The sequence below is a fragment of the Sinocyclocheilus grahami genome, unplaced genomic scaffold, assembly GCF_001515645.1.
Source record: "Sinocyclocheilus grahami isolate Dianchi unplaced genomic scaffold, SAMN03320097.WGS_v1.1 scaffold515.1, whole genome shotgun sequence".
Taxonomy (NCBI): Eukaryota; Metazoa; Chordata; class Actinopteri; order Cypriniformes; family Cyprinidae; genus Sinocyclocheilus; species Sinocyclocheilus grahami.
In genome coordinates this window covers 378,479-401,747 of record NW_015505694.1, presented here as the reverse complement: position 1 = coordinate 401,747, position 23,269 = coordinate 378,479, and the positions used below count along the sequence as shown (strand labels likewise).

General features: G+C 37.5%; 3 protein-coding genes across 5 annotated transcripts; 1 reads left to right on the top strand and 2 right to left on the bottom strand.

The window, feature by feature from the left end:
* The first annotated feature begins 1,361 nt into the window (after positions 1-1,361).
* On the top strand, positions 1,362-11,153 carry LOC107554844 (glutathione reductase-like). 2 transcript variants are annotated; one of them, XM_016237481.1, is made up of 14 exons: positions 1,362-1,621; positions 1,993-2,146; positions 2,392-2,418; positions 2,513-2,601; positions 4,545-4,614; positions 5,025-5,172; positions 5,342-5,396; positions 5,480-5,579; positions 6,246-6,332; positions 6,972-7,139; positions 8,143-8,254; positions 8,754-8,885; positions 10,533-10,666; positions 10,801-11,153. In XM_016237481.1, the coding sequence occupies exons 1-14, from the start codon at positions 1,554-1,556 to the stop codon at positions 10,948-10,950; spliced, it is 1,494 nt and encodes a 497-aa protein (XP_016092967.1). In that variant the 5' UTR covers positions 1,362-1,553; the 3' UTR covers positions 10,951-11,153. The 2 variants fall into 2 exon arrangements, with proteins under 2 accessions (XP_016092967.1, XP_016092968.1); XM_016237482.1 differs by lacking the exon at positions 1,362-1,621 and having other exon boundaries at positions 2,076-2,138.
* Positions 11,154-14,607: 3,454 nt separating this feature from the next.
* LOC107554845 (heterogeneous nuclear ribonucleoprotein A0-like) lies at positions 14,608-18,126 on the bottom strand. 2 transcript variants are annotated; one of them, XM_016237484.1, is made up of 2 exons: positions 17,746-18,126; positions 14,608-15,446 (listed from the first exon to the last, which is right to left on the bottom strand). In XM_016237484.1, the coding sequence occupies exons 1-2, from the start codon at positions 18,064-18,066 to the stop codon at positions 14,904-14,906; spliced, it is 864 nt and encodes a 287-aa protein (XP_016092970.1). In that variant the 5' UTR covers positions 18,067-18,126; the 3' UTR covers positions 14,608-14,903. The 2 variants fall into 2 exon arrangements, with proteins under 2 accessions (XP_016092970.1, XP_016092969.1); XM_016237483.1 differs by lacking the exon at positions 17,746-18,126 and having other exon boundaries at positions 14,608-15,827.
* Positions 18,127-20,654: 2,528 nt separating this feature from the next.
* On the bottom strand, positions 20,655-22,324 carry LOC107554842 (heterogeneous nuclear ribonucleoprotein A0-like). The gene has a single exon (XM_016237480.1). The coding sequence runs from the start codon at positions 22,246-22,248 to the stop codon at positions 21,334-21,336; it is 915 nt and encodes a 304-aa protein (XP_016092966.1). The 5' UTR covers positions 22,249-22,324; the 3' UTR covers positions 20,655-21,333.
* Positions 22,325-23,269: the final 945 nt, after the last annotated feature.

The following is a 23,269-nucleotide window of genomic DNA, read 5'->3' as shown; positions in this document are numbered from 1 at the left end:
TTTTGTTTTGATGAACTGATGAGATTTTATACATGATAATGAAATATAGCTTAACTATGCCATGTAAAGATTTCTCACATTTATTGGGTGTTCAAGCCTTTTTCAATGTGAATGCTCAATGTCAGTACAGAAAGCTCTCCCTCCCTCCTTTACTCGCTCTCATTCATAAATGTCTTAACCATCTGGTAAAGGTTTTTACAAAGCCTAAACATAAGGAACCACTAACTGTAAATGCAGGCATTCAAATACATGGTTATGTTTTTCTGGATGTGCCCATTAAAGTGTTAACAGAACACATAACAATGCCACGACTGTTCAAAAGTTTGGTAAATACAGTAACAATAGCAATACTGTGAAATAATTTAAAATAATTGTTTTCTATTTTAATATATTTTTAAATGTAATTTGTTCCTGTGCTGGCAAAGCTGAACTAGTTTCAGCAGTCATTACTAGTGTTTAAGTGTCACATGATCCTTCACAAATCATTCTAATAGGCTGATAAGCAGCAAGCTCAAGAAACATTGCTTAATATTATCAATGTTGAAAGCAGTTTTTTTTCGGGATTCCTTGATGAACAAAGTTTAAAAGAACAGCTTTTTAAAATTTTCAAAAGTCTTTACTGTCACATTTATTTCATTTAATGCGTCCTTGCTGAGTATAAAAAGTAATTTAGCAAAATATATTTTTAAATGTAATTTGTTCCTGTGCTGGCAAAGCTGAACTAGTTTCAGCAGTCATTACTAGTGTTTAAGTGTCACATGATCCTTCACAAATCATTCTAATAGGCTGATAAGCAGCAAGCTCAAGAAACATTGCTTAATATTATCAATGTTGAAAGCTGTTTTTTCGGGATTCCTTGATGAACAAAGTTTAAAAGAACAGCTTTTTAAAATTTTCAAAAGTCTTTACTGTCACATTTGTTTCATTTAATGCGTCCTTGCTGAGTATAAAAAGTAATTTAGCAAATTAGCAAATACTAATTTCTATTCCTCCCAGTGTATTAATATAATGCCGCCTCTGTCATGTGCAGTGTTGTGCAAGTTACTTCCAAACTGTAATACATTATAGATTACTTGTTACTGTTATTTCAAAGTAATTCCTTACCTTACAATATTACTGTCTCAGAATAGTCGTTTAATTTCCGTCTAATTGATGACTAGTCTATAAATGGGCTATGATTAGACGTCTGTTAGATTTTCACTGACAGCCCAAATTTAGCCTCGTTTTAGCCTAGACGTCTAGGCTATATTTAGACGTCTAATAGACATCTTTTAAACGCAAAAATGCTTGCTGGGCAGTTAATGTAATGCATTACATTTGTAACGCGTTACTCCCAACACTGGTCACGTGTTTCTGTTCAGCAGCACAGCTCGTTGAAACGCGCATGCTCGGTTTAGCTCAGCGTGTAGTGGCTTTATTCTAACTTCACAGTTTACACCGACACAATCCGTTATGAACACCACCGTATGAATACAAAGATGGGCAGCATAGATACACATAACGAGTTTATAACTCAGCACCTCTAAGTAGCCACACTTCATTTGTTATATGTAATGTTTACAATGTACAGCAAAAGGATTTCCGCTGCTAACGTTACAGGTATAACGGCTGCACTTCATCGGTGAGTTTGTTTGTGTTCGGTGAATTGAACTGTCTTGTCTTTTTGCGAAATATTTCCCGTTATGTTTCAACATGGCTAGGCGCAAAGTGAATCATAGGTTCAGCACCCTGGATATTATGGACGGGATTGACAGTGAAGGACATTGATAAGCATGGGTAACGATGATGACTATTGTCCAAACTTGCTTCTGGGATTTACATACTATTGTGTCAATTCACAATGACTAAGCACAAGCTTTCACGTCCCTCCCATTAGTTCAACTACTGCGTTGGCCTGGGTGTTGACTTCCTGCTTGTGGAGATATTAAGCCCGCTGGCTCGACTGTGGGCGTCTTTTCTTACTCTTGGACGTTCGCTGTCATCTTCTCGTAGGCTCTTCGGTCGCAGCATGGCCTCTGAATCCGTAACGCGCTTTGATTTTCTGGTGATTGGCGGAGGATCCGGAGGGCTGGCCGGCGCGCGGCGGGCGGCTGAGCTCGGTGCCACTGCAGCCGTGATCGAAAGTAACAAACTCGGAGGTACCTGCGTGAGTAAAGATCATCCTGCTCATGCAAACTCACATTTCCCTTAGAGCCATGTAGATTGTGTTCTTTAGATTTACAGTAATTGGTCGCTGCGTTAGTCACATGAACAGAGGTGCTTTGGGAAGCCTCCGGATCCAGCGCTTTTTTTGTGGCATGTTTTTGTGTGTAATGCAAAACCTGCACCTGTGCATTTTTGTCTGGTGATATTATTGACTTGGTTTATTAAACAACTTCTCTTCTGCTGCAGGTGAATGTTGGTTGCGTTCCTAAAAAGGTATTTTTTCCCCTTACACTAAATTGGTTGGGCGCATAATGTGAGTTGAGTTGTCATAAATGCTCATAAGGTTTTGCATTTTGTATGCTTCCAGGTTATGTGGAACACATCCACCCATGCAGAGTATCTCCATGATCATGAAGACTATGGGTTTGAGGGAGCAAAATCACATTTCAACTGGCAGTAAGTAAGATAACACTTTCCTGGGGGATTTCTTCTGGGTTGTTTGGTTTTGTTTTCGTGTATAATGTTAAGTATGTAGGATTATGGCAAGCCATTGCAACATTAAGTATTCTAAAAAAAAAAGAAGCATTTATTTAGTATCCGTTTTTTATTACTAGTATATTTACTATTATAACTACTATAATTTAATAGTGACTAGTATATTTCTCTGCTATTGCATTTGTTGGTTCATTAGATAATAGTCTTGATTCTGATAGTAACTAGTACTTGTTCATATAACCAGGGTTTGAAATGAACTTTTTCACTCGCAAGCCAATTTGACTGCTAAATATTTAAGTTACCAGCCATTTATAACTTATTTTATTATTTATTATTAAATCTGATTCTAAATCATTGAATGTTTTTCCGTTTTAAAACAGTCAATCATTGTTTGTGAATACCATAAAATTAAAACAAAATGGAAATAAAAATAAAATTCTCCATGAATTCTTTTTTTATTTATTTCCAAACTTAGCTCACGTCAAAATGGTAATAGTTTAATGATAAACATTGAAGATTAGCGGACTGGCTGCCAATTCATGAACTGATCAGCAGTTTTTTTTGTTTGTTTTTTTACACAAAAGTCAGCGTATTGAAAGCTCTTCTTTGACATTTATTGAAAAAGCCAACCCCTTCTCACTCGAAGTGAAAAAGTGGCCTCATCTCCTAGGGCTCCATTTGCACACTGGGTGAGAAGTGTGGCGCCTCGAATGTCTCATAGGTCTTGCACACCAGACGCGATTCTGAATGCGTTCTCAAGTTCAAGACGGCAGTCCAAAACAGTAAATCTAATCACTATGCAGGCAAAAGCTTACCTTCCGGAATGAATGAAGTGACATCAATGAGTTTGAATTTAGGCGTTTGGAGAAAAAAAAACTGTGCAAATGAAAAAAGAAAGGGCGATCTATATTATTATAACATATTAAGCGTAGACTTCAAGCAACAAAAAAACTAACTTTTTACTGAAAAATAAATGCACAGTACACAATCGTTTAGCCTAGGGTAAAGTTCGTATGTAGAAATATTTGTCCCAATTCATTATTAATATATGTGAATGGCATGGCAATATTTTGAACAGTCTACAGATACACATAGAAAACAATTACAAATTTTACGTGGCAATTCTCGTCCAGTGTGCAACCTTTTTTACGCTTTGTTTTGCTGTTGTTGGAGGACATAATTTAAGAATCATAACCAGCCAAATTGACTAGTGAATTGATATGTGTTACCTGTCACGGTTGATTTTCACCCACATTTGGCGGGTTAGCTGGTTTTAATTTCAAATCCTGTCATAACATACCAGTAAGTATTCCATTTCTACTGGAACAGAATTTGCCATTGAATTCTATGGGAATTTGCAGTTCACATATCAATTATTCGCTTCTAACTAGCATGTATTTCGATTATCTATTCTATGTTACCTATTTCAAGTACCTTTTCTACTAGTAATTCTACCAGTGATTAATAGTAATTAAAATGAAGTACCAGTTCTGTTTCTACTGGTAGTTAGTTTATAGTAATTAAAAGTGAGTACTAGTAACATCAGTAAAAATACAGGAGGGGGATACATGTAATATCAGCTTGCCATAGAGGGTATTGTTTCTGTAAGAAGATGTGGTAATTCTTTTCACAAAAAGGACTTTTTTACTCTTGTGACAGTTGAGTATAGTCATGTTCCCGCACGCTCTGATTCATTACAGCTTTCAGTATTTGTTTTGCTTCCCTTTTGTGGCATATAATATCAGTACTGCTTTAAGTGGATGTTTTTGTCAGCCACAAAAGCATGAGGTGGAATAGTTTGCTTGACTAGAGGTGAGTTATGCTGTAGAGAGTTCAGCTATCAGTGATATGATAAAGCTAAATTAATGGAACAGAGATCACTCTTTGGGTATGTGTATTTTCAGACTCATTAAACGCAAAAGGGATGCTTACGTTAGTCGCCTGAATCAGATTTACCGGAACAACCTTGACAAGGTAGGCTGCAATAAGTTACTTTTAAATCAGCAAATTAAATATGAAGTGAAAAGTAATTTGTAGTAGGTAAAAAAAACTAATCAAAATCTTTTATACCAAAATGAGCATGGTTTTAAGGGGTCACATTGTGAAGAATTTGATTTTCTTGATCTTTATAGTACCAGTTCTACATTGTACTATGAAAGCTTTACATAGAAATTTTAAAAGCACGTAGACAAAAAAATGGCATATTTAATTGTCAGAGGCAGCGTGGAAGAATTTGCACCAAAAGCATGTTGCTAACTGACTATACTAAGTGGACCTCAAGGGAAAAACTAAATAGCATAATGAAAATGCTTGATAGGACCTCTTTAAACCTTGAGAATTAATATTGATGTGTAGACTGAGAAGTTGTTTGTGGTTGTACACAGGGCAAAATTGAGTCCATTCATGGCTATGCAAGGTTCACAGATGATCCTGAACCTACTGTTGAAGTTAATGGAAAGAAATTCACAGCTCCTCATATCTTAATCGCCACTGGCGGCCACCCATCCACTGTTAGTGAGGATGATGTACCAGGTGATCTTATGTTTGTTCATTACAACAACAAAAAAAATTTACCTCATTCTGCTTTACTTCTCAGTTCATCCTTATCATGTGCACTTGCATTAATGTGATTTTTGTACTTATTTTCATCACTTTGCCAGCATCTGCTAAAAACATTTAGTAAATTTCAATGTTATTGCAGGAGCCAGTTTAGGCATTACCAGCGATGGATTCTTTGAACTTGAGTCTTGCCCTAAGTAAGTGATTAAATGCTGATTTCTACTTTATTATTGTGTTTTCTTAGCTTATCTTAAAATAACCGACCACTGTATCCATCTAGACATAGTGTGATAGTTGGGGCAGGATATATTGCTGTGGAGATGGCTGGTATCCTTTCCACTCTTGGGTCCAAAACCTCCATCATCATACGACAAGGAGGGGTAAGAGCTCTGTTTATTGTCACCTGGCTAAATGCTACTGTCTTGGCCGGCAACTCCTGGGAAGGTTCACCATTGTTCCAAGTTTTCTCAATTTGTGGATAATGGCTCTGACCATGGTTTGCTGGTGTCCCAAAGCCTTAGAAATGGCTTTATAATCCTTCCCAGACTGATACATGTCAACTGTTTTGATTCTCATCTGTTCTTAAACTTCTTTAGATCGTGGCACGATGTGTTGCTCTTTAAGCATGCTTCACTTCATCAGACAGGTTCTACTTAAGTGATTTCTTGATTCAACAGGTCTGGCAGTAATCAGGCCTGGGTGTGGCTAGTGAAATTTAACTCAGCTTTCTAAAATAATGTGGTTAATTGCAGTTCTTTCATGATTTAACAGGAGGGGGCAATTAATTTTTCACGTAGGGCCACGTAGGTTTGGACAGCTTTTTTCCCTTAATAAATGAAATCATCATTTAAAAACTGCATTTTGTATTTACTTGCATTATCTTTGTGTAATATTTAAATTTGTTTGATGATCTGAAACATTAAAGTGTGACAAACATGCAAAAAAATAAGAAATCTGGAAGGGGGCCAACACTTTTTCACACCACTGTATATCCTGTATATCACTGTATATCATAGTAAACAATGGCCGTGTTCTTTCTTTTCAAGGTACTGAGAAACTTCGATGCCTTGATAAGCTCAAATTGCACCAAAGAATTGCAAAATCAGGGTATTGACTTACGGAAACATAGTCAGGTAACTAGTAGTGAGCATTATTAAGTTAAGTATTATGTAGCTGCCATATCTTTCCAGTGTGATCTATCAGTTTGTTTGTTCTACATGAAAAAAGTTAGTTCAGGCAATAATTAAAAAAAAGTAAATTCTTTATTAGTACTCAATTCAAGCTTGTAGAAATTAAAGCATAAATATCAACGTTATAAAATTAAGCAAAACCTAGTAAACTTTTCTGATACTGGTTTTCCCATCATACACTGGGGCATGAATAATTAATAAGTTTTTTTTTTTTTTTTGCAGTGTAAAGCAACTCGCCTCAAAGGGAGAGTTGGAAATCTGCAAAGATTGGGAGTGCGTCCGTTGGTTTAGGAGGGAATGCATAAGGGTTTGACCCTCAAAGTCCATGTGGGTTTAAGGTGAAGCAGGGTGGGGCTGTGGTCAGTAAGAAAGAGAAGGGATGCATTTCATTATGCTATGCATGCAAAGGAAGCCCACCCTGTTTTTGTGTGTAAGCCATCGCAGCTGTTTCAGTCAACAAATCTCTGGCAGGCTTTCTTCCAGCGGCAGGCGGTGGCCCCCAACTTTTTTTTTTTTTTCCCCCCCCCCCCCCCCCAAATATATCTTACATCAGTATATCCAAATATTCTGATGTTTTCACAGGTTAAGTCAGTGCAGAAGACTGACAAAGGCCTTTCTGTTAAGCTGGTGACAAAAGACCCTGATGACAAAGATGCACAGGAGAAGTGCGACACCATCCATGAGGTGGACTGTCTGCTCTGGGCTATTGGCAGGGAACCCAACACCGCTGGCCTCAATCTCAGTTCAATAGTAAAAACGAATTTCAGTTTGGTTAATATTATTATTTTTATGATTAATATCAGCATTAGTAGTATGATTGGTAAAATATTGTTAGTAAAAATGATAATATTAATAATAATAATAAATACCTAAGAAGCTTTAAGGAATGTTACAGGATTATAAATTAAACTCCATTGATAACATCTGTGGCATGATGTTGATTCCCAAAGAAAGAAAATTCCTCACTTTATAGAAGCTAGAAAAACTATTTATACAGTATAGCACTTACGATTGAAGCTTATGAGGAATGGAACTGCATATATTATATTGTATATATTACATGTAGTAGAAATATAATACATGTAATTTTATGCAATACATTTTTTTTTATTGTTTTTAGACCTCACAATTTTTAAACAAAATGTCATAACTCGCTCTTCCGGTGAAACGTCAGACTTGTGTTCTGCGGCTCTTATTCAGATCTGCCTTCATCCAATCAATGACTGATAGATCCATGTCCCTCCCCTACAATTGTTTTCTGTTTTCAATAATCCGTTTCACTCTGATGTATGTCACACTATGAAAGTGACACACTATGATCTGACGCTACTTCCATTATATCACAACTTTAAACATGACACAAGTTAACATACAAGTGAAAATCTCTTACCAACCTTGTCTGTGCAAATTTCTGCTCACAGGAACTTTGTCGCTCAAGCATAACTAGATGTTTATGCGCCTAGAACGGTAGGGAGATTTAGACAACTTTACCCCTTTTGAACAGAAAAATTGAAGTGTGCTTTAACAAACATACAAGCTGTACATTTCTGCTTTTAAACCCTCTAGAATGCATTGTCACATTGTGTACACACCATTTTTGAGGGATCATCGAAACATGCCACAGATGCTGTTGATAAAGTTCAACTGAAAACAGAATATTCTTTTAAACTGCAGAAGCTACACAAGATATTATCTTCGCACTGTGTCAGTTGGTGATAAAGTAAGAATGCCAGTTGGATGTATTGTTATCCAGGGTGTGAAGCTTGATGAAAGGGGACATATCGTGGTGGATGAGTTCCAGAACACTACTCGTGCAGGTGTCTATGCAGTTGGGGATGTTTGTGGGAGAGCTCTTCTTACACCTGGTATGGTTTCAGGATCACATCCTTATGGAGAATTTGCTCTTACATGCATTAAAATCTTCTGGGTGTTTTGTTTGAATACATAAAATAAAACCGCCCATTTTTACACACTCTACTCTGTTTTAGCATAGTATTCATTAAGCACACTCAGAAACCAATTACGTAAGAGATTTGGTCTTAAAACAATTCATTAAATTTAAAAGATCTTAAAAGATGATGCATGTTGTGCGATTCAGTCTTCCTGTGATTCAGTTGGTTTATGTAAATAACACCTTCCACATTGTGTTTAAAACAACAGACCCTCCCTACATGAGGAAGTTGATTTTGTGCAGTTTCATTTTTTTGTTACTCTAGCGACATCAACTGGTCAGAGTAAATTGGATATGCTTACCATTCATCACACTTTTTTAATTGCATAGTTTATCATCTGTTTAATGGGAATGTATATTCTGTTTTTCTCTGATAAGCTGTTGTTGTTTCCTGTTTTTATTTGTATGGGTAGTTGCTATTGCTGCTGGCAGAAAGCTTGCTCACCGGCTGTTTGAGGGCAAAGCAGACTCCAAAATTAATTATAATAACATCCCTACCGTTGTGTTCAGTCACCCACCTATTGGCACAGTGGGACTAACTGAAGGTGAGCTTATGTACGACTAATGCTTCCTTACAGTATCTTAAAGATCAGACTCCATATGTAGCATTATTATTTTAGTATTCTTTATATACCAGTATATTATGTATTAATCTTTTAGTTTGATTTAGTCATTTTGATTGTATTTTGTAGTTTCCTTTTTTTTTTATATATATATATATCTATCTGATATTATTTTCTATATTGATTTTTTTCAGCTTTAGTTTTAGTAGTTTTACTACAACATCAACATTATTTCAGATGCCAAGGAAACATTTCTAATTTTCATTTAACATTTTCTGTTTTGTTTTCTCTGTACGGAACATTTGCTACAACAGGCCCTACCGTTGTGTTCAGTCACCCACCTATTGGCACAGTGGGACTAACTGAAGGTGAGCTTATGTACGAGTAATGCTTCCTTACAGTATCTTAAAGATCAGACTCCATATGTAGCATTATTATTTTAGTATTCTTTATATACCAGTATATTATGTATTAATCTTTTAGTTTGATTTAGTCATTTTGATTGTATTTTGTAGTTTCATTTTTTTTTATATATATATATATCTATCTGATATTATTTTCTATATTGATTTTTTTCAGCTTTAGTTTTAGTAATTTTACTACAACATCAACATTATTTCAGATGCCAAGGAAACATTTCTAATTTCCATTTAACATTTTCTGTTTTGTTTTCTCTGTACGGAACATTTGCTACAACAGGGTCCATATCTATCTATCTATCTATCTATCTATCTATCTATCTGTCTGTCTGTCTGTCTAGCTCTCTCACACTCTTCCCCATATTTACTTTATTTTCCATATAATATACACATGGAATTGCAGACTAAAGCATTTTAGATGAAAATATCCTAGATACCATTTTGATGATAAAATAATAATTCATTAAAAGTTCTTAAAAAGGCAATAAGGGCCAGATTTACAAACCCTTGTTTGGCTTTTAAAAAACTACTGTCAGGATTTACCTAAGACATGCTGACAAAGCATTAGAAATGAAAAGGTGTGGACATGTATTTTGGCATCTGACCTTATTGCATATGCATTTGTAGGAGTTTCCCTTTCAGATGCAAAATGTATGGGAGGAGAGTATTTAAATAAATCATGGTGATTGACTAAGGTTTGCAGTGGTCAGTTTACTCATATTTGTGCCATGACAGTATTTAACACCTAAAAAAACAAATCTTCTTAACCCATTGTGAACCTGTGTTGTAAGTACGTTACATTTAATTAATGAATTGTCATTAGATCACCATCAAAACTTTCCACTTCCACCAGCACTTTTATGGGATTTTAGACACTAATTTGCCCTGTTTCGCAGTGGTCAGTTTACTCATATTTGTGCCATGACAGTATTTAACACCTAAAAAAACAAATCTTCTTAACCCATTGTGAACCTGTGTTGTAAGTACGTTACATTTAATTAGTGAATTGTCATTAGATCACCATCAAAACTTTCCACTTCCACCAGCACTTTTATGGGATTTTAGACACTAATTTGCCCTGTTTAGTAAATCTGGCCCCAAGACTGTATGGAACATGTCCTAAAGTGTGTTCAGTGAACAGAATGACTGACAGTTTAACAAATAGTTTGAGCTACTCTTAGAATATATATATAAATGTCATGTTTTGCAGATGAAGCAATCAAGACCTGGGGAAAGGACAGTGTGAAGGTTTATACCACTTCTTTCACCCCCATGTATTATGCCATCACCGCTCGAAAGAGTCAGTGCATCATGAAGTTGGTGTGTGCTGGCAAAAATGAGAAGGTGAGGTCATAATCAGTCCATCGATCATAAATGAGTATAAAATATCAAGAAGGATCTGGAGTAATATTTAATTTTATTTAAACAGTTCGCTGTAACATTTAAGTCATTTTCAATAAGACACTTTTCTTTTTTAGGTGGTTGGTCTCCATATGCAGGGTTTTGGCTGTGATGAGATGCTTCAGGGTTTTGCTGTGGCTGTGAACATGGGAGCTACTAAAGAAGACTTTGACAGAACCATTGCCATCCACCCGACGTCCTCAGAAGAGCTAGTAACACTGTGCTAATCAAGTGTTCATATCCCAACATGACAGCTTCGTTCCAATCTAAATAACAACAAAAAAAAAATTCTTTGACTATTTTCCAAACATTAATATTTTGTAATGACAAGAAGCATATATTTGGTTTGTTAAATCTCTGGGGTCATGTATTATTGCCAGTGATTAAGAAAGACACATTACAACCGTTCATCAGGCTGTGTCTCTCGTACATTGCACTGGAGCTTATGTACGACTAATGCTTCCTTACAGTATCTTAAAGATCAGACTCCATATGTAGCATTATTATTTTAGTATTCTTTATATACCAGTATATTATGTATTAATCTTTTAGTTTGATTTAGTCATTTTGATTGTATTTTGTAGTTTCCTTTTTTTTTTATATATATATATATCTATCTGATATTATTTTCTATATTGATTTTTTTCAGCTTTAGTTTTAGTAATTTTACTACAACATCAACATTATTTCAGATGCCAAGGAAACATTTCTAATTTCCATTTAACATTTTCTGTTTTGTTTTCTCTGTACGGAACATTTGCTACAACAGGGTCCATATCTATCTATCTATCTATCTATCTATCTATCTATCTATCTATCTATCTATCTATCTATCTATCTATCTATCTATCTATCTATCTATCTATCTATCTATCTGTCTGTCTGTCTAGCTCTCTCACACTCTTCCCCATATTTACTTTATTTTCCATATAATATACACATGGAATTGCAGACTAAAGCATTTTAGATGAAAATATCCTAGATACCATTTTGATGATAAAATAATAATTCATTAAAAGTTCTTAAAAAGGCAATAAGGGCCAGATTTACAAACCCTTGTTTGGCTTTTAAAAAACTACTGTCAGGATTTACCTAAGACATGCTGACAAAGCATTAGAAATGAAAAGGTGTGGACATGTATTTTGGCATCTGACCTTATTGCATATGCATTTGTAGGAGTTTCCCTTTCAGATGCAAAATGTATGGGAGGAGAGTATTTAAATAAATCATGGTGATTGACTAAGGTTTGCAGTGGTCAGTTTACTCATATTTGTGCCATGACAGTATTTAACACCTAAAAAAACAAATCTTCTTAACCCATTGTGAACCTGTGTTGTAAGTACGTTACATTTAATTAATGAATTGTCATTAGATCACCATCAAAACTTTCCACTTCCACCAGCACTTTTATGGGATTTTAGACACTAATTTGCCCTGTTTCGTAAATCTGGCCCCAAGACTGTATGGAACATGTCCTAAAGTGTGTTCAGTGAACAGAATGACTGACAGTTTAACAAATAGTTTGAGCTACTCTTAGAATATATATATAAATGTCATGTTTTGCAGATGAAGCAATCAAGACCTGGGGAAAGGACAGTGTGAAGGTTTATACCACTTCTTTCACCCCCATGTATTATGCCATCACCGCTCGAAAGAGTCAGTGCATCATGAAGTTGGTGTGTGCTGGCAAAAATGAGAAGGTGAGGTCATAATCAGTCCATCGATCATAAATGAGTATAAAATATCAAGAAGGATCTGGAGTAATATTTAATTTTATTTAAACAGTTCGCTGTAACATTTAAGTCATTTTCAATAAGACACTTTTCTTTTTTAGGTGGTTGGTCTCCATATGCAGGGTTTTGGCTGTGATGAGATGCTTCAGGGTTTTGCTGTGGCTGTGAACATGGGAGCTACTAAAGAAGACTTTGACAGAACCATTGCCATCCACCCGACGTCCTCAGAAGAGCTAGTAACACTGTGCTAATCAAGTGTTCATATCCCAACATGACAGCTTCGTTCCAATCTAAATAACAACAAAAAAAAAATTCTTTGACTATTTTCCAAACATTAATATTTTGTAATGACAAGAAGCATATATTTGGTTTGTTAAATCTCTGGGGTCATGTATTATTGCCAGTGATTAAGAAAGACACATTACAACCGTTCATCAGGCTGTGTCTCTCGTACATTGCACTGTTGTACCCCACCGCTCTGATTTTCACGGGTATTATTGTTTGATTGGAATAGGGTCAGATGAAGGCTTGATGATTTATGACAGCTAAAAGTAAAATTAAATCTGTTTATAGTCAAACACTGTTGCTTTACCTTTTACATTTTTGGAAAGTTGCTTTTAGTAGTAGTTGCTGGTAAGTAGTGCTTACTAAATATATGCAAAATAAAATTGTGGATATGCACAGTTCAGCACTTGCGGATAGACCGTGTATACATTTATAAAATACATTTGTGTCTTTGTGTGGTTGATCTTTTGTTAATTTCTGTATTGACGTTGTCAGTATACTTTTAATAAACCTGTCACTTTTCATAAAAACTTGACAATTTGTCAATTCTTCAAAGGCTTAAAGTGAGTTGCATTTATAAGAGGCACTAGGCTAGTGAAGTTAAAGCATCTCTTTGGAATCATTAATATGCAAAGATATTGAACATTTGTCACTATGATTACAAAATTCTAGAGTTGGTATAAGCAAATATTTTCTTGCTTAACGTTTACTCCGCTGCTTTCATTTAACATTGTTTCACTCAGAAATTGAGGAATTTCAGTCACTTTTAATCTGCATCTTTATAGGTGTTTAAAAAGAGTTTGAGGATTTATATCAATATGTTTGGCTGTCGGCTAAGCTTGGTTTCTAAATACCATTTTTTTATGAGAGGAGGTGGGATTCAAATGCTATATTAATCAGCTGATATTCTGAGAGGCATTAGGAGACATTTCCACCCGTTTTGAGTAAATTTCATTTGCAATGAAGTCCTCATTCACACAGCCAACATAACATTGAAAAGCTCATATATTAACCTACCTGTGTGCTTGTCATGTTACTTTTACAAGTTATATCTACACTACCAGCCAAAAGTCTGTGATTGGAAAGATGTCTCGTACTCAACTTGGCTGTAAATAAAATACTGTGAAAGAATTCAGCTTTAAATAACTTTGACCACAGAATTTTAAATGTTTTATTCTACTGGCAGCAAACATTACTGCAAAAATCATTTTAAAGTGGTGGCTTTCAATCCTGGTACTGGGGACCCACTGCTCTGCACATTTTGTAAGTCTCCCTTATTTATAAAAAAATAAAAACACACACACACACACCTGCGTGTCAGCTAAGGGAGACATACAAAATGTGCAGAGCAGTGGGTCCCCAGAAACAGGATTGAAAAGTACGGTTCTAATACATCGATTTGGTAAACTCAGAATAATCACGATTCATAAAAAACAAAAACCCCACACACAACTCCGGATTCCTTGATTGCGCGTATATTATGGTTTCCTACACATTGCATATTTCTGATTATATAGTAGCCAAAAAAAAAATATATATAAAAAACCCATACAGTTTGCCCAAGAGCTAAAAGACAGCTCAAAACCTCATGAAGACACATTTGAAATAATGGTTGGCAACGAAAATTGGAGCGAAAAAAATTAAAACAAAGACCAGACAGAAAATTTGTTTATGAAAAAGATTTTAATGGTTAAAAGGCTTATATGGCCACTGCTGGGTCAAATTAAATATACTTTCAAATAATGGAGGGAAAAAAAAAAAAGAAAAAAAAAAGTGGAATACCATTAAAACAGAAATTACAAGTTACATTTTAAAGTCAAGGTCATGAAGTGAAACAATGAGCTGCTTAAATTTCATTACCCCTGAGTTTCATCTCAAACAATGGACAGGCAATAAACCTAGAACAAATCAAACAGAGGCCTACACGGTGTTCTACCAGGCTTGACTTGCGCAAACATGACCACTTAAACCCAAACAAAAGGAAAACACACTGCGATGCGTGTCTGCTGGTACTGGTAATGGCACAGAACTCCTCATTTAACCCAATACCAAACATTTCGTTTTGAAAGTCCAGTGTCCAAATAGTTTGCATAAAAAAAAAAATACAAAAAAAAAAATAAAATCAAAAGTGACGTACAGCTTAAAGAGTCACATTAGTGCTTCTAATAGCCCCCATAGCCACCACCACCACCGCCGCGTGGGTAGGGCCCACTGCTCCTGCTGGAATAGCCGGCTTTCACAGCACCATAACCTGAAGGCTGCTGTCCATAACTCTCGCCGAAATCACTGTAGCCATTCCCGTTGCCGTATCCACCGCCCATCTGGTCACTATAGCCTCCTCCGTAGCTACTTTGGCTTTCGTAGTTGCCATCGTTACCGTATCCGCCGTTCTGATAGCCGTAGTCGCCATAGTAACCACCTCTTCCGCCGCCATAACCGGTTCCCCGGCCCATTCCTCGGCCTCCCCTGCCGCCGCGACCGCCGGCACCTTGCATCTCTTGCTTGGTGAGCGCCTTCTTCACCTCCACCTTGTGTCCGATGATCACGTGGAACTTCATCACGACGGCTTTATCGGCAGAGTCGTTGTCTTCAAAGTAAACGAAACCGAAACCTCGCTTTTTCCCGGTGTCTTTGTCGGTGATGACCTGAGCCTTCTCGATCGTACCGAACTGGGAGAAATACTCTTGGAGGTGTTCGTCCTCAATGTCGTCTTTCAGTCCCCCGACAAATATTTTCTTGACCTTGGCGAGTGCCTCTGGTTTACCGGCGTCTTCCCGGGCCACCGCTCGCTTCAGATCCACGTTGTTGCCGTCCACGACATGAGGCCTAGCAGCCATGGCGGCGTCCGCTTCCTCAACGCTCGAGTACGTAACAAAGCCGAAACACCGGGAGCGCTGCAGCGGCTGGTTCATCACCACCACGCAGTCGGTCAGCTGTCCATACTGTTCAAAATGTGCCCGCAAGCCTTCGTCGGTCGTTTGGACGTTTAGGCCGCCAACAAACAGTTTACAAAGCTGGTTCGTCATTTTCTCACAATGGACGCTGAGATCACATGCAACGGAAGGAAGAACTCGAATGTGTTTGAAACGCGGGGCGGTTCCTTTTGTGTGCGTCAACACCTACGTAGTGGACTCTGATTGGCTGCAAAGTAAAGCACATACATCAAACCCATCCTCAATTAGCAAGACGCATTCTGGGCACTGGCAAGCAACCACTGACCTATAATAGAGAATTATTATATAGATCAGTGGCTGCAACTAAAAGAATCAAAGCTAATTTGTCAATCCATTTAGTTGAAAAAAATATTGTTTTTTGGAAAGATGAAATTTCGAGTTCATGAGTTATATGTGAACTTGACAGCGGGTAGGCCTACATTTTGTTGCAAATACCGTTCTATTCTGAATCCAAGAAATATCAGGGAATTTTAAAAAAAAGTGATTTTCTAGTCCATGGACATTTCTATATTAAAATATACTTTCTTGTTACACTCTTTATTGTAGTATTTCTTTGGCTGCAAATAATCTTTGAGTGCAATTTCTATTAAATCCATGTGCAGTCCTCAAAAATGACTAGAAAGGGCATGGAGATTAAATGAGTTACTGTCCAGTGGTAAATTTCCAAACTAATAAGATAATAGAACTATAAACTTTAAAAACTCCAATTACAAAGTTAAATCCTGTCTTCGCCTTAGGTTCAAAACACTGGAATAAAAACATCTTACAGGTTTTTGGCCAGGTTACCATATTATGATGGCAGTTCATTAGCATCTCGGTGAGCAAAACTACTCTACACAATGCACAAGTGTGTTTCAGTGATTCTAAAAAGTATAATATATTTTTATTAGAAAACAAACTCCGGAAACTTCAGGCCTAAACTAGGTCTTTATGTCTTACACGGTCTTATCACTTTGTGGCAACCAGGGTTGTAGGCCAAACTAGAACAGTGCAACTTGATCATTCACTGTGTTCATATGCACACCTGTTGCATGAAGGTATACTCCTTAAACCAATTATATATTTTTAAAAGTTCAAAGGATGCCATCATTTAAAACAAGCTAGCCAATTAATAAGGTGACTGGGAGAGAAAAGGAGTACAGCTGCAGTAAGATCATTGGTTCATAAGTTGCGAGTGAGATGTTCTGCAGATGTCTCAGCTTTGTTGCTTCCACCAATAAAGCATGATTTTGGTTCGTGGAACTTTGTGACTCAAGTGATTTTTGCACACAAAAAAAAAAGCTTTCTCCATGGCAAGAGTGGTAAAATAATCACATGCAGAAAATACAGCACATTAGAAAGTCTTAAATTACTTATAACTACTTTCAAAGCTTAAGTATGGTATTCATACATAAAAGATCAGACATAAGATCACATAGCTCCCACACGATTGGTACTATTGCTTGTAAATTACACTTGTGAATGTTTGACATTCATGAACCTTTACAAAACAGTAGAGTACTCACCTTATTGCTTCATCACCAATTTATTTGCAAGCATAATTTTCTTAGTGCAAATACTCCAGAACGTATAAAACTATAGTCTAAAATGCACCATCATCTGAGTGCCTGCCTCAACACCACAATGCACGAACACTTGGTACTAATTGTGTAGCTACTGTAGAAAGCACAGGTTTCATGTTATGTGGGCCAAATTTACAAGTGATGCTTCAAATTCCCCTGCCTAATCTATTGGACCACCTGTCTGTATGTGCACAAATCCATCTCCAATTAAACCTCAATCTCTCCATCCCTGCATAACGCTACAGATTTACCCAAAATAATACTAATTTCATGCACAATTCACACACACACACACAGAGTCATTTCAACAACTTTTTTTATAATTAAAATGTATACAGATATTTATAAAATAATGGATTAGAAAAAAGACATTAAAAATCCCATCATCACCACTTCTTCATTATTAAAATCAAAACTACTATAGATAATCAAACTCCATGGCCACAGTTGATGTGGGCAGAGTCCGGCATCCAATGTCGCCTGGGGATGTCGTCTTTCAGTCCCCCGACAAATATTTTCTTGACCTTGGCGAGTGCCTCTGGTTTACCGGCGTCTTCCCGGGCCACCGCTCGCTTCAGATCCACGTTGTTGCCGTCCACGACATGAGGCCTAGCAGCCATGGCGGCGTCCGCTTCCTCAACGCTCGAGTACGTAACAAAGCCGAAACACCGGGAGCGCTGCAGCGGCTGGTTCATCACCACCACGCAGTCGGTCAGCTGTCCATACTGTTCAAAATGTGCCCGCAAGCCTTCGTCGGTCGTTTGGACGTTTAGGCCGCCAACAAACAGTTTACAAAGCTGGTTCGTCATTTTCTCACAATGGACGCTGAGATCACATGCAACGGAAGGAAGAACTCGAATGTGTTTGAAACGCGGGGCGGTTCCTTTTGTGTGCGTCAACACCTACGTAGTGGACTCTGATTGGCTGCAAAGTAAAGCACATACATCAAACCCATCCTCAATTAGCAAGACGCATTCTGGGCACTGGCAAGCAACCACTGACCTATAATAGAGAATTATTATATAGATCAGTGGCTGCAACTAAAAGAATCAAAGCTAATTTGTCAATCCATTTAGTTGAAAAAAATATCGTTTTTTGGAAAGATGAAATTTCGAGTTCATGAGTTATATGTGAACTTGACAGCGGGTAGGCCTACATTTTGTTGCAAATACCGTTCTATTCTGAATCCAAGAAATATCAGGGAATTTTTAAAAAAGTGATTTTCTAGTCCATGGACATTTCTATATTAAAATATACTTTCTTGTTACACTCTTTATTGTAGTATTTCTTTGGCTGCAAATAATCTTTGAGTGCAATTTCTATTAAATCCATGTGCAGTCCTCAAAAATGACTAGAAAGGGCATGGAGATTAAATGAGTTACTGTCCAGTGGTAAATTTCCAAACTAATAAGATAATAGAACTATAAACTTTAAAAACTCCAATTACAAAGTTAAATCCTGTCTTCGCCTTAGGTTCAAAACACTGGAATAAAAACATCTTACAGGTTTTTGGCCAGGTTACCATATTATGATGGCAGTTCATTAGCATCTCGGTGAGCAAAACTACTCTACACAATGCACAAGTGTGTTTCAGTGATTCTAAAAAGTATAATATATTTTTATTAGAAAACAAACTCCGGAAACTTCAGGCCTAAACTAGGTCTTTATGTCTTACACGGTCTTATCACTTTGTGGCAACCAGGGTTGTAGGCCAAACTAGAACAGTGCAACTTGATCATTCACTGTGTTCATATGCACACCTGTTGCATGAAGGTATACTCCTTAAACCAATTATATATTTTTAAAAGTTCAAAGGATGCCATCATTTAAAACAAGCTAGCCAATTAATAAGGTGACTGGGAGAGAAAAGGAGTACAGCTGCAGTAAGATCATTGGTTCATAAGTTGCGAGTGAGATGTTCTGCAGATGTCTCAGCTTTGTTGCTTCCACCAATAAAGCATGATTTTGGTACGTGGAACTTTGTGACTCAAGTGATTTTTGCACACACAAAAAAAGCTTTCTCCATGGCAAGAGTGGTAAAATAATCACATGCAGAAAATACAGCACATTAGAAAGTCTTAAATTACTTATAACTACTTTCAAAGCTTAAGTATGGTATTCATACATAAAAGATCAGACATAAGATCACATAGCTCCCACACGATTGGTACTATTGCTTGTAAATTACACTTGTGAATGTTTGACATTCATGAACCTTTACAAAACAGTAGAGTACTCACCTTATTGCTTCATCACCAATTTATTTGCAAGCATAATTTTCTTAGTGCAAATACTCCAGAACGTATAAAACTAGTGTCTAAAATGCACCATCATCTGAGTGCCTGCCTCAACACCACAATGCACGAACACTTGGTACTAATTGTGTAGCTACTGTAGAAAGCACAGGTTTCATGTTATGTGGGCCAAATTTACAAGTGATGCTTCAAATTCCCCTGCCTAATCTATTGGACCACCTGTCTGTATGTGCACAAATCCATCTCCAATTAAACCTCAATCTCTCCATCCCTGCATAACGCTACAGATTTACCCAAAATAATACTAATTTCATGCACAATTCACACACACACACACACAGAGTCATTTCAACAACTTTTTTTATAATTAAAATGTATACAGATATTTATAAAATAATGGATTAGAAAAAAGACATTAAAAATCCCATCATCACCACTTCTTCATTATTAAAATCAAAACTACTATAGATAATCAAACTCCATGGCCACAGTTGATGTGGGCAGAGTCCGGCATCCAATGTCGCCTGGGGAGGAAGACAGGAAGAAAAGAGAACACATTAGTCATGCAAGATAAAACAAAAATTTGATCAAGGAAAAAAAAAAAATCCTTTTAATGGCAAATCAAGTCAAGGCCCTAATAAGCCGCGGTGTTACAAACCCAAATTCCATCGCACCAGTTCATGAATAGTCCACTTGACTTATGGATGGAGACCAATTAAAAAGACAACTTAAGGAACAAATATAATCCATTTATGAAAAATTGCAATACTTGACCAACACGTACGTAGTGAAGACAGGTTGATTACATACCTAGATCGCAGGATGATATCCTAATGAGATATTTCAGTCCTATCACAATCGAACCCAGGTACTGAACAGGTTCCCTGTACAAACAAACTGCTACAGCTATTTTGAAGTACTGGGATAACTGAAAGAACACCTATATGTGGGAATCAAGAGTAAATATAAACCATAAACACTATATAAATATATACTTGTATTTCACTGAATGTGGGTGGGGTAGTGTTAAATTAATGTCAAGTAGTAATGCCACTACATGTATATGCTTTAATTACTATCTCAGGTGTGGTGGAAACCCCTTAGTTAAAGTCTATCAGCCAAAACGCCGTCTGAAAGGTTAATTAAGCTGTGAAACTTTTATTTAAAAAGTAACATACAATTGCATATCAATGTTTAACAATACTGGATTGATCTGAAGACATAATATACAATACACAAGAGAATGTTGGAAGTAATGATGCTCACACAGCGTTGAACTGAACTCCATGAGTGGGTTTCTGCGCTGGTTTACAAAAGAAAAGACGTAGGCTAATCTATCCCATCATGATCAAACTAGTTTGGAAAAACGCGTGGTGGGTTTTACACAGACGAACACACTCAAAACTGCATGCGTTAATCCCCCAAGACAATGCTAGGCAACAGTTTATATAGAAAACAGGTCTACTGAGAATGCATTTTGACAACAAATCGCCAGTGTTGAACAAAACTGAATTTTAAAACGAATGGGTTACGAACAATTCTAATCTTTAAAAAAAAAAAAAACAGGGCCAACGTTGCTGCATGACCCAAAACGAGGAAAATAAAAGATATCTAATATATCAGAACACGTCCTAAAACTAAAGCTGGTCGAGCAAGTCAGGTTTCTGGGAAGAGATCTTCTTCCTACCTGTTAAGAATTGAGGTCTTTAAGGTATGCTTTCACAGTGTCCGCCATCTCTTGCATGGCCGGGTGAATGAGCCCAACGTGGAAACCGAGAGAGAACCTAGGGGGACAGCTTTCCGAGTCTTTCCCAACCCGCTTTAGTAGCCTCCGTAGCCACCCCTGCCGTAACCAGGCCCGCCGCCACGGGTGTAAGGGGCTCCGCTTCTGCCGGCGTACGTGTTTCCACTCTTCATGGGCCCGTAGCCGGAGGACTGCTGGCCGTATCCGCTGCCAAAGTCACTGTAACCGTTACCACCGCCATAGCCTCCCATCTGTTCGCCGTAGCCTCCTCCGTATCCTCCTCCATAGCCTCCGCTTCCATAGCCGCCGCCGTAGCCGCCATCACTGCCGCCGTAGCCTCCGCCATAGCCACCCCCGTAGCCTCCTCTCCCGCCACCGAAGCCATTTTGATTACGGCCCATACCTCTTCCTCCTCCTCTCCCCCTGCCGCCCCGAGCTCCCCCGGCGGCCTGCATCTCTTGTTTCGTGAGCGCTTTCTTCACCTCCACTTTGTGCCCGTTGATCATGTGGAACTTGAGCACGACGGCTTTGTCGGCCGAGTCGTTATCTTCGAAGTGGACAAAGCCGAACCCACGCTTCTTGCCGGTGTCTTTGTCAGTGATAACTTCGGATTTCTCGATCATGCCGAACTGAGAGAAATACTCGGTGAGGGTGTGCTCCTCGATGTCCTCTTTAAGGCCCCCGATGAATATCTTCTTGACCTTGGCGAGAGCTTCGGGCTTCCCGGCGTCTTCCCGAGCCACGGCTCTCTTCAGCTCCACGGTTTTACCGTCTACCACATGTGGCCTGGCGGCCATTGCTGCATCAGCCTCCTCTGCGGAGGAGTAGGTTACGAAGCCGAAACAACGAGACCGCTGAAGTTGATCGTTTTGGACAACCACGCAGTCGGTTAGTGACCCGTACTGTTCAAAATGAGCGCGGAGGCCATCGTTAGTTGTTTGGACGTTCAGGCCGCCAACGAAAAGTTTGCAAAGCTGCTCCATTCCTGACATATCGTGCCGCTAGACCGCTGTAACGAGTCAACTGTTAAGAAAAGGCCTTTTTTTAAACGACTGTCGTCGTGACGCAATGTTCTCTACGGCAGTAAGACACGCCCCATCGCTGGAGAAAAGGCGGGCACTTGGGGCTTTGTGTGTGGAAAAACTCACACATATCACATATATCACTGAATTTTAAATTGCATCTTTAAAAACCTTTTTTCTAACACAAAAAAATGTACAATTAAATATAATTTTAAAATAAAATGGTCAAATATGCATACCTGTCTTCTATAAAACATGCAGTTTTTAGTATGCAGAATGCAAAATTAGTATGACCATGTGTAACAGCCAGAGGCGGACAGTAGTGAAGTATTTTTACTTTACTCAAGTACATTTAAAAAGTATCTGTAGTTTATCTGGAGCGTTTTTCTTTGGAAAACGTTACTTCACTACATTCCAAGGCATAATGTCATACTTTGTACTGCACTACATTTCATAAATAAAGGCTGTTGTTTGTTTTACCTTTAATATTTAAGAACATTAAAAGTACATTTAAAAAGTATCTGTAGTTTATCTGGAGCGTTTTTCTTTGGAAAACGTTACTTCACTACATTCCAAAGCATAATGTCATACTTTGTACTGCACTACATTTCATAAATAAAGGCTGTTGTTTGTTTTACCTTTAATATTTAAGAACATTAAACATGTAGTATGCCTACTTTCTTGTACTCAAGTCAAATCTTTGAATTAATTTTACTTGAGTAAAAGTAAGAAAGTACTAGATTTCTAATGTAATTAAGTATTAAATAATATTTAATATGAAATGTAGTGCAGTAAAAAGAACAATATTATTCTTTGGAATGATGTGAAGTACATTTTTCTAAAGTACAGACACTTGAAAAGTACTTTTAAAGCAGAGTAAAAATACTTCACTACTCTCCGCCTCTGGTTAGAATTATGTGAAGAGACTTTCACATGTTGTGCTATTATTACCACAGACATTTGTAAAAGCCCAAATGATTTTATGTGACAT

Excerpts from the sequence above, each read along its gene's own strand:
- LOC107554844 (XM_016237481.1), top strand. The coding sequence starts at position 1,554 with ATGTTTACAATGTACAGCAAAAGGATTTCCGCTGCTAACGTTACAGGT. Across the intron at positions 4,615-5,024 it reads ACCGGAACAACCTTGACAAG|GGCAAAATTGAGTCCATTCA; the intron begins GTAGGCTGCAAT and ends GGTTGTACACAG. Across the intron at positions 7,140-8,142 it reads GCCTCAATCTCAGTTCAATA|GGTGTGAAGCTTGATGAAAG; the intron begins GTAAAAACGAAT and ends ATTGTTATCCAG.
- LOC107554845 (XM_016237484.1), bottom strand. The coding sequence starts at position 18,066 with ATGACGAACCAGCTTTGTAAACTGTTTGTTGGCGGCCTAAACGTCCAA. Across the intron at positions 15,447-17,745 it reads TCGGGGGACTGAAAGACGAC|ATTGAGGACGAACACCTCCA; the intron begins ATCCCCAGGCGA and ends CTGAAAGACGAC.
- LOC107554842 (XM_016237480.1), bottom strand. The coding sequence starts at position 22,248 with ATGTCAGGAATGGAGCAGCTTTGCAAACTTTTCGTTGGCGGCCTGAAC.